The sequence below is a fragment of the Struthio camelus genome, chromosome 1 (genome assembly GCF_040807025.1).
Source record: "Struthio camelus isolate bStrCam1 chromosome 1, bStrCam1.hap1, whole genome shotgun sequence".
Taxonomy (NCBI): domain Eukaryota; kingdom Metazoa; phylum Chordata; class Aves; order Struthioniformes; family Struthionidae; genus Struthio; species Struthio camelus.
In genome coordinates this window covers 72,177,272-72,186,654 of record NC_090942.1, presented here as the reverse complement: position 1 = coordinate 72,186,654, position 9,383 = coordinate 72,177,272, and the positions used below count along the sequence as shown (strand labels likewise).

Genomic DNA, 9,383 nt, shown 5'->3' with positions numbered 1-9,383 from the left:
GCCACTTACACAGAAGAGAAGTAAGCCATGCTTAAATCTATATGGCATTCTCTGTTGCTATGAAGCTTTCAAAAGAAGATATAGTAAACATTCAGTAGGAGGTACTGTTGTGAGAAAAAAAAGGATGCTGCAACACCAATGGAGTCACTAGAACCGGGCTGACTTAATAGTTCTGGGGAAGTCTCAACAGTTCTGCAAACCAATAGCACAGGATTTAAGAGCAGAGTCTTTTAAAAATCTGATCTGTGTTAATGACTCTGAGAGACAGTTGTCATTTTCCTAAGGTAATAACGCAAGTTAAAAAGGCATCTGGTAGTAAAGTCAGTATTGATTTTTTTGTCCTTTTAGAAACTACAAATAGAAAGAAATGACTCCTCACCAAAAAGTGCTCATTTTTAGCAAACAGTGAATTAAACAGTTAACAACTCCCTGAACAGCACAGGGCGAGAAAAGGAAAGTTCAGATCATTTTTATTGCCCACTGAGATTAGACTCTGAGATTTTAATCCAGGAGAGAAATAAATAAATACAGTAGACTTCATGGAAATAAAAACATCTACAGTTTCAAGAATGCACTGTTCTGAAATCAGAGTTGGTACTTGTTTTCAAAATCTTTCCCAATGGAGGTTTTAAAGAGAGCAGTTCATTCACATTTAAGTTTTTGGTACAAAAAAAAAAAAATCTAAAAAATCTCACATATATAGTAAATAAATCTTTAGCTTCACTAAGGAATAAGATATGGAAAACATTAAGACATTGGAGCTCTCCTTGTTAGCACAGGTATATCAAACAGTGCATCAAACAGCATCTCCAAAGATATGATTTTGGAAACAGATAATTTTTGCCACAAATAAAATTTAATACACTGCAACATTTAGCCCACTGAAATATAGTTTACATTCTGCTGTGACTCTTGTAGAGCCAAATACATACACTGCAGGTTGCACACTGCCATACTATCAATAGCCTTCTTCCAGAAGGTTGGTCAACTTTCCTGCATAATTGACACACTAGTGAGTAACCCCAATTCAATCTAGCAAAAAGAGCACAGGCTTCAACTCCCAATCACTACAATTTCCCAGATTAGGCCCTCATTAGAACTCTGAGTTCCATAGTAGTTTTACTCCTCTTCCCTCTGTTATTTCCTTTACATGTTAGCAAAAGATGCAACCATCACAGTTTATGCCTAAATTACATAGAAAGCTGATTTACACTTAGCATAACTCACTGCTTCATACTAACTCAACTTACAATCATATTTTACAATCTTCTTACCACTTCCCCCTTGTATACTGAATACTATCCAAGAGTTAGCCATGACAGTCAAACAATGATTTATTGTTTTAGTATGCATGCTGACCACCTGAATATGGAACAGTTTGTTCACTTAGACAAATTAATTTATAAGATTACAACAAAAAGCAACACAAAAGACACACAGGTTTGCCAAAGAGAACAGGGTGAAATTATTTCCCTTATTTAGTATTAAAGGCTATTTCATAATAATCTTTGATAGACTCCCATGCATACCTGCGCACACGTTCAACATCTGCATCAGTCCGCAGATATTTTTTAGCATTCTCGCCTTTACCAAATGATGATACATCTTCTGGGTTGGCAAATGCCTATTTCAAACATAAACATGCAAGAGACATTAGAAGCAAGAATGTTTCTGCTAGTCAAGGCAGCTTGATATAAAGGTCATTCTTTTTACTCATGCCCCTAACTCCACATAACTTACCTGAAGTTAAATGCAGCAGGAATAGCACCTCATTCAGCGTATTACTGAATTCTTGAACCCAGCCTATACATGGCTTGCATACTGACAAATTACTGTAATGGCATTTATGTATGTAGATTAAGCCTTCTTGTAACAAGATTGACAAACATGGACCACTACTGATACTCTACGTGAAGCAATTCCAACGGGCTGAGGAGAATCAGGAACTGGAAGGCAGAACTGCTGCTAGTACTGAATGAGTCTCTTTTTCACTATTCCTGACAAATTATCTGAAAGTGCTTTTGAACCCCTTCCTTCTTCAGAAGTCCACAGGGCGACAGCATCCAAGAGGCCTACTCCCATCCTCATTTATGGCTAAGTAAGTTTCTTCCTTTCTTCATAGGTACCAATCTTGCCGATTATACTACCCTTTTAACCTCCGAATACACTAAGACACAATATGAAAACACCATGTACTTCCCTCAGCACAAACTGGAGTAGATCCCTCCTTGCTGCCAGGTGAGGTAACATCTGCAGTAACACTTGTGGCGACTTACTATGAACTGTCCTGGCTATACAGGCATAAGTCAAGATACTCTTTAAGAGAGTTACATGATTGCTTTCTGAGGTAGCCTTGATCCCTTTCTGTGAAATATCCTTGACCTCAACTCTGGAGACATATTAACAGTATCAGCATCAGTGAGGTGTTCTTTCTCACTGCTAACTGCTTTCCTGCATTTTTCTTAACTCCTCACTGTTGCCTGTTTTCTCTTTTAAAGATTATTTTGCATTAAATAGAAAACAGAATTGACTTTAGTAATTTGTCCCTTCAAAATATCTGTCAGAAAAAAATCCAAATTAATGAAGGTCCTACTGTCATCTGCATACACATGGACCATAACACAATATGAGCATAAATACCTGACTTAATTGGATCAACATATAGGACTAGTACAGCTGATTTGCTTTTGCAAGAGCAAAAGTAGGTAAGGTTAAGACACAGAAATCTAGGTTCTATTTTGAAAATACAGTACAATCTGTGTGCTGTACTAGGCTCAATTTTCAGCTATGCTAAACACCTAGAGAGCAAGCTGAAATCAGCAGTAGCTCAAATACTGTGCTGTTAGGACCTCATAATAAAAGGCACTGAGTAACATCATGAACAACAGAATCATTCTGAGAGGTTCTCTTACACCCAGGGAGAACAAAATGCAGTATTTCTACAGCAGGACAACAGGTCTGCAACAAAATCCTTGAAGCACACATCATCCTGCAGATTTCACAAGAATAACCGTAGGGGACAAACCCAGGGTTATTTCAGCCCAGGACCTTGTTTCCAACAGCGGCCATTAGCAGATGCCTAAAGAAGACGGAGAACAGGGCAAACACATGATGTTTCCCTTAAGGACTCTCTCCTAAGCTAGAGGTAGTTTCTGTACTATGAAGTAAACCTCAGTGTCTCTCTCATATACTTGTCTCGCCTCATCCTCAATACATGTAAACTTTTAGCCCACTTCTCATTCTATAAAATGATTTTTTTTATAATGACCTACCTGAAATGGAAAGGCTAAAATAATTACGGAATGTAAAGAGCTTTAAAATTACTGGATGACAAGCTGACAGATGCATAAAAATCCAATTCATGTTCCCTCTCCTGACCCTACTAGCTGTTTGTTCACTTAACATAGCTCCATATCACACTTTATTTGCTTCATAAATTGGGTACCCTCGACACCAGCATTCTGCGCTATAATACAGTGAAAATTACAGTTAGTAAAAACTCTTATTAAAAAAGAATAAAATTGCTTTAGAAGGGTAGAATAACTCAAATGCAACTGTAAGAGACAGTCTCATAATTAGGTAAAAGACATCCTCCATTTGAGGCTGACACAGCACCAACAGGCCAAACCTAAAATATCATTAGAGGAAGCCGGCAAAAAAAAAAAAAAAAAAAAAACATGGAAAGCATCAGTATTTGAAAGCTGAAATGGAAAGAAGCATTTCTGATACCTCTGAATTTTAACAGAAATTTCACTCTATACTACCAGATAGTATTCCCAGTTTCTTACCTTTCTTCTGAATCTGAAGAATGCTGTTATAACACTCATTAGCATCATTTTTATGAGAACAATAGTTGTATAGGTGGCATAAGCCCGGAAGACTTCATTGTCAATAAGCTGGGTCAGTTTAGCCATTTCTCCAGTTCTCACAGATGACCTTTTAAAAAAAAAAAAAGTTAGACTAACATTATATTAATCGAAAGTACAGCAACATAACTGTCAGAATAGCTTTCTTTAGCATCACTGCAGCGACAGCACAATTTTTCCTCTGTAAAACATTTATTTCAATAAAAAAATTATTTTTCTTCAGTTTATTTTCACAAAGACATAATGTTATATTTTAAGATTAGAAATTATGCTACCAGTTAATTTTTTCTTCTGTAGTATCTGCTCATTAAACTGTCAAAATATAAACCACCAGAATATTTAACATGATTGCACAAAGAAAATTTAGTTATAGAAACTAGTACACTTTTCCAACAGTATCAGTTAGACCAATTCATTTTAATTAGTGAACTTCCCTAAACAGTTACTCGGATAAAAAGCGTGTGATGAGATACTTACAAAACTGTTCTCCCAATTTAATGTTTAAGGTGCAAAATTACTATTGCCTACCTTTTTTATAAAACAACATAATTATAATTTCACTTCAGTTTCCAAACTAATCAGTATCTTCTCACCCAGCAATAACTTGTGATTAAAAGTTATATATGCATTTTTTTTCTTTCAGACCTAATTCTTAAAAATAAGTTTTAGCACGATGCATGGGCAAAGTTTAAATTCAAAGTCAGGTGTAACAACAAAAAACAGATAACTGTTTGCGCTTTTAGGATGGGAGGTTTAAGCTAATGAAGTGTCTTTCCAATGAGATAGTACCAAAACCACAACCCTATGGAAATGATATCTTGTATCAGCTCCATGGAGTGAAGAATGTAATGAGGACTGAAGGTATATAAAACCAAGGGAATGTCCTCTCATATGTTTAATTTGTGCTCTGCACAGTGTTTTGGCTTACCAAGTGTTATAATCATTCATCTAGTGAGTAGGAATCCATAAAACCAGTATTTTTTAGGTAGTGACTGCTCCATTCATTTTGAGACCAAAATAAACTTTTCTTTGTTAATGTCATTATTTCCTAGGGTTTGCTTCTAATAAAAAATAAAAATAAAAAACCTTACATTATGTACAACTCTAATGTTCCCTCATCTTGACTTCAGTAAGGTGACAGAGGCAGCTACCACAGAAGGAGAGAGGCTCAATTAGCCGGCCGCAGCAGAAGACACTTGTTCCCCAGGGGCATCACTGGTGTGGAGGTGGGCAGCACGGAGGCGAACAGCTGTCTGTTCGGTGAAATGAACCTAAGCTTACCTAGACCTGTCTGGCTGCAACGACGGGATTTTGCTCCTGGTTTTATCCAACCAGAAAGAGCAGTCGGGTCACGAGACCAAGCGGTGTGCCTAGGGACTGTGGGAAATGCAATACAACTCTCCTCTCACGTTACAGTGCAGTATTTCTCAAGATAACCAATGATTCAGCAAAGATTTTCTCAAGAAGCACTAGGGTGTGAATAGAACCTGTAATTTTTGACTTTGTATCACACCAAAAACTGGTATAGTTTCACAGAACAAAGAGAAGATAAATCCGTAGCTTCAGAGCATTTTCCCCTATTGAACATGAAAGCCATGCTGAAAACATGTCCAAGAACTATGCAAAGTCATGAGAAACCATTCATCAACTTCTGTGTATTCTTCTTCCAGCTGGAGCTGTACCACATTTAACCCATTTCCCCTACTTGGAGGGGTCTGCCTCTTCAGATTTCCACAAGGTTCACACCCTGTCTTCACTAGGAAAAGGCAGGATCAAAATCTTACTGAAGACAAAAAATTCAGTTTCCACCCCAGCAGAGAAGCCATAACAAAACCCTAAATTGTACGACAGAATAGGGTTTAAAGGGACATGCTAATTTTACCGAAACTACAAAATGGCCCGATGTGGAGGCACAACACCCCTCTCCTGGCAAAACCCGCATGCCAAAGGAGGATCTGGTTAAGCGCATGAGCCTGGATCCCAGGCACACGTCCTTCAAAGTGGACAGGGTAAAGAGACTTGCGGGACTTCGCCCTGCTCTTTGCCCGCCCTTGCCGTGCGCAGGCCCATGACTCTGCAAAACCGGCGTGGGACCTTTGGGCGCCCACCCAAACCCCTGGGGGAGCGTCTCACTCGTGCGCTGGCCGACGCAGTCCCCGGGCTGCACCTGCTGCCCCTCCGCTGTCCCCTCTGGGGCAGCCGGGGTGCCCGCAGGCTGGGAGGCCGTGTGATGTCCCCGCCTGGCTTAAAGCGTTCACCGAAGCAGCGACACGGACCACAGCCAAGTTTATAGGGCTGAACCCTCTGTAAAATAACTCAGGGTTTTCATAAACTTTTGGAGGTTTTTTTTTTTTTTTTTGGGGGGGGGGGAAGGGGGAGCGGGGGAAGAGAGGGGAGGTTGGGCACCCGCCCCTGCACGCAGTGCAGCCCCTTCAGGCCACGGCGGCGACTGTTACCGGGCACCAGCCGCCACCTCCGCCCGCCGAGGGGCAACAGGTCTCAACGACCCTCCCGATATATAAAGAAGTAAGTAAGTCAATAGATAAATAAAGTCCCCGAGGGAAACGCTGCTGTGCTCTGCGGGAGAGCCGGGCCCCGCTCCTTCCCTGCCAGCCCCACGGCCCGTAGGGCGCCCGGAAGCGCCGCCGCACCCCGCGCCGCCATAGGGGAGCCGAGCGCAGCCGAGCCCTTCCCCTCCCTCCCTTCCCGCCGCAGCCGCCATCGCGCAGCCCTCACGCACCTCGCCCGGGTCCCCTCGGAGCGCGCCGGCACCGCGCACAGCCCCGCTGCTCCCGGCCGCCGTTGAGCGACCGCCCCGGCCCTGGCCCCGGCCGGGCCGGGCCTGCCCTGCCCCTTTCCCGCCCGCCCCGCCTACCCCGGGCAGCGGCGGCTCGTCCGCCATGTGGCGGCCGCTCGGGCCCGGCGGAGCCGCCAGGCCGACTGCAGCCCGTTCCCTCGCGTTCGTGAGGGGATCACGCCACGGGCCTCCAGGAACGGCTCGGGAAAGGGCTGGCGGCCCGAGAGCCCCCCTGTGGCCCCCGGCCCCGGCTGTGGGGCCGGGGCGGCTGAGCGGAGCGGCGCCGCCATGGCGGGGCTTGTTCGCGGGGAGGTGCGGGGCTCCGGCTTGGGCCGCAGGGGCGTCAGCTGGGAGAAGAGCAAGCAAACAAACCGGAGGAGGGAAAGAAAGGGAAAAAAAAAACCGCAAAAAAACTCTAGTTTGAGCATCCTCGGACCTCAGGACAGTATTAAAATCCTGGAGAGAAACCGAAGGTCGCAACCCCAGCTCACCTTCGTTACAGATGTCCCACGTAGGGTGGTCGCACGAGCTCCTAGGTGGTCCAGGCGCTTTACTTGAAATATTACTTAAAGTATGTTGAAGCTCAATACTTTGGGCACCTGAATTGTTTAGGCGGATTTGAACCTTTAGCCAAGGCAAAAATGCTTGTATCGCTGAACCATGGGGGCTGTTAGAGCCAATACGTATCGTTCTGTTCTGCAAAGCGTAAGAGAAAAAAAAGAAACTTCAGGACTGGCCGTGGGTCTTTTCTGCCAATGCGCTAAAATGTGAAGAAAGGAGAAAACCTGACATTAGAACTTCTTACGGCTTCTTCAGAGAAAATGACACTGATCCTGACTCTTTTCCTCCTAACAAAGTTGTTGACTAAAAAGCTCATAACAAAAAAGACTGATAAAAATACAGACAAATGTACTGAGCTATACAGTAAAGATTTCAGATATAAGATATGTAGAAAGTCAGAAAGTGAGACAATTTTTAAAGCTGCATCATGACTGAAAGTTACCCTTAGCGACATATATTCAACATCATGGGCACCATTTGCATGCGTCATGCCACCAGGTAAATGCCTGTGTTTGCAGACCTTTTGTGACTGTTCTTATTAATCTCCCGACGTGGGGCAATGCACCCGAGCAAGGACTTTGGAATCGGCACTGTGTTTAAGCCTGACTATAAGACCTGAACTCTGCAACCTTTGTTCTCCCTAAGCACACAGCAAATAGTATTTCCGCTGAAGTCAGTGGAACAACTTCAGATGAGTTGAGTAACAACACTGGGCAAGAGGGTGCGAATTTTGCAGATATTCTTTTCCCAAGGAATGGATTTGTAAAAAAACTGGAAACATTTCTGTGGCTCATAACTGTTATTTCAAGGCAGAAATTGTATCTTCATACCTACTTGTACACCACCTAGCACATAATATATGCCCCTCACACAGCATAATTAGTGCTTTTGCAATAAATAATAATTATTTTCTATTACCTTCTTTTTTTGTTTCAAACTAACTCGTATCTGAAGCCAGTATAAAAAGAAGGTAAGTTAACAGAGTTAAACTAAACTCACATTATTGTACTTGAAAACAAATGTTTTATATGCAGTTCTCAGAACTAGACTTGGAAATACCGAGAAGCCTGGGGAAAGACCATTTTCATTAGATTTGTAAATATAAAAAGAAGCAGAAATGCATCCAGACATTCTACAGAAATCATCCTTTCCTCTGGATTTCTCAGTTTTATGGATTATAGAATTTTAGGTTGATATATGCCATCTTAAACAAACTTTTGAAATTGGGAAAGCTTATGCGTTCAGAGCCTTAGAGTTTTGAGGCCAACACCTTACTAATTTTTTCCTACCATTGTTTAATTCCCCCAACTCTAAGGAAGGGAGAGAATGAGGGAGGGAGGGAGGACAGAGAAAGCAAAGAGAGGAAAGAAGGAAAACAAAAAAAAAAAAAGAAGGAAAGCTGAAGCCCGTATTTCTTGCAAACCCTGAACCACTTAAGGATGTGGGAGGGGAGGGGAAGTGTCTGTAAGTAGGGTGCAAAACCAGGGCTGTAGTCAATAAGGCAGAAGTGAACTTGTGCTCAAGGTCTGTTTTCTTTTAAAAGTTCAGTAGCGGCATAAAGTGTCTGTACAACATTTGAAAACTGCTGTGATCTAAGTGAGGTTATATACATAACTGTGGTGATAGTTGCTCCTAAGGGGCTCGTTCTCGCAGTCCTCATTCATGTGAATTGTCCCTTTAATGCTAATAGGATTACTCTTGTAAATCAAGGTTGCCATATCAGCCCAATGCCCAGGGTTATACTGATCATGAAGGGCTTGATGTTGCAAACTGCATTCATGTGAGCAACTCTTTTTCATGGCAGTTTTCCCATTGACTTGAAGAACTGTCCATACAGCCAGAGACAGTAGAATCAGGACACCAATTTAGGGTCAGTATAAAAGTAGGACTATAAGAGTTTTTTGTTTAACCTCCAGCAAGGAACACATACTGCTCAATAAGGTCAGATAAGTATAATCGTTCCCTTTTGTCTACCTATGTACCATTCTGTCTCCTTCTGTGTCTCCATTTATTATTAAACTGGTAAAGAGTGTACCAAAAATATATTTTCAACACCTGAAGCTTCTGTTCATCACCGCCTTGCTAACATAAATTAGTTTTTTCCTCAAACAACAGCTGTTTGGTAAAATTGACAAATAGTGCTTCCTGCATCAAATCAA

The 9,383-nt window shown here is 42.1% G+C and overlaps 1 protein-coding gene across 10 annotated transcripts in view; it reads right to left on the bottom strand.

Annotated features, from left to right (window-relative positions):
• MGST1 (microsomal glutathione S-transferase 1) overlaps positions 1 to 7,835 on the bottom strand; it is a 78,463-nt gene extending 70,628 nt beyond the window's left edge. For 6 of the 10 annotated variants that reach the window (XM_068948254.1, XM_068948244.1, XM_068948264.1 and 3 more), the window contains exons 1-3: positions 4,958 to 5,116; positions 3,789 to 3,936; positions 1,530 to 1,624 (exon numbers count right to left, since the gene is read on the bottom strand). In XM_068948254.1, the coding sequence (XP_068804355.1) occupies positions 1,530 to 1,624; positions 3,789 to 3,936; positions 4,958 to 4,959 (245 nt within the window). In that variant the 5' untranslated portion in view covers positions 4,960 to 5,116. Of the gene's footprint in view, positions 1 to 1,529; positions 1,625 to 3,788; positions 3,937 to 4,957; positions 5,878 to 6,606; positions 6,722 to 7,154; positions 7,360 to 7,666 lie in introns of those variants that run through there. The other 4 variants (XM_068948316.1, XM_068948298.1, XM_068948290.1 and 1 more) reach the window with 4 other exon arrangements.
• Between the last annotated feature and the right edge of the window lie 1,548 nt (positions 7,836 to 9,383).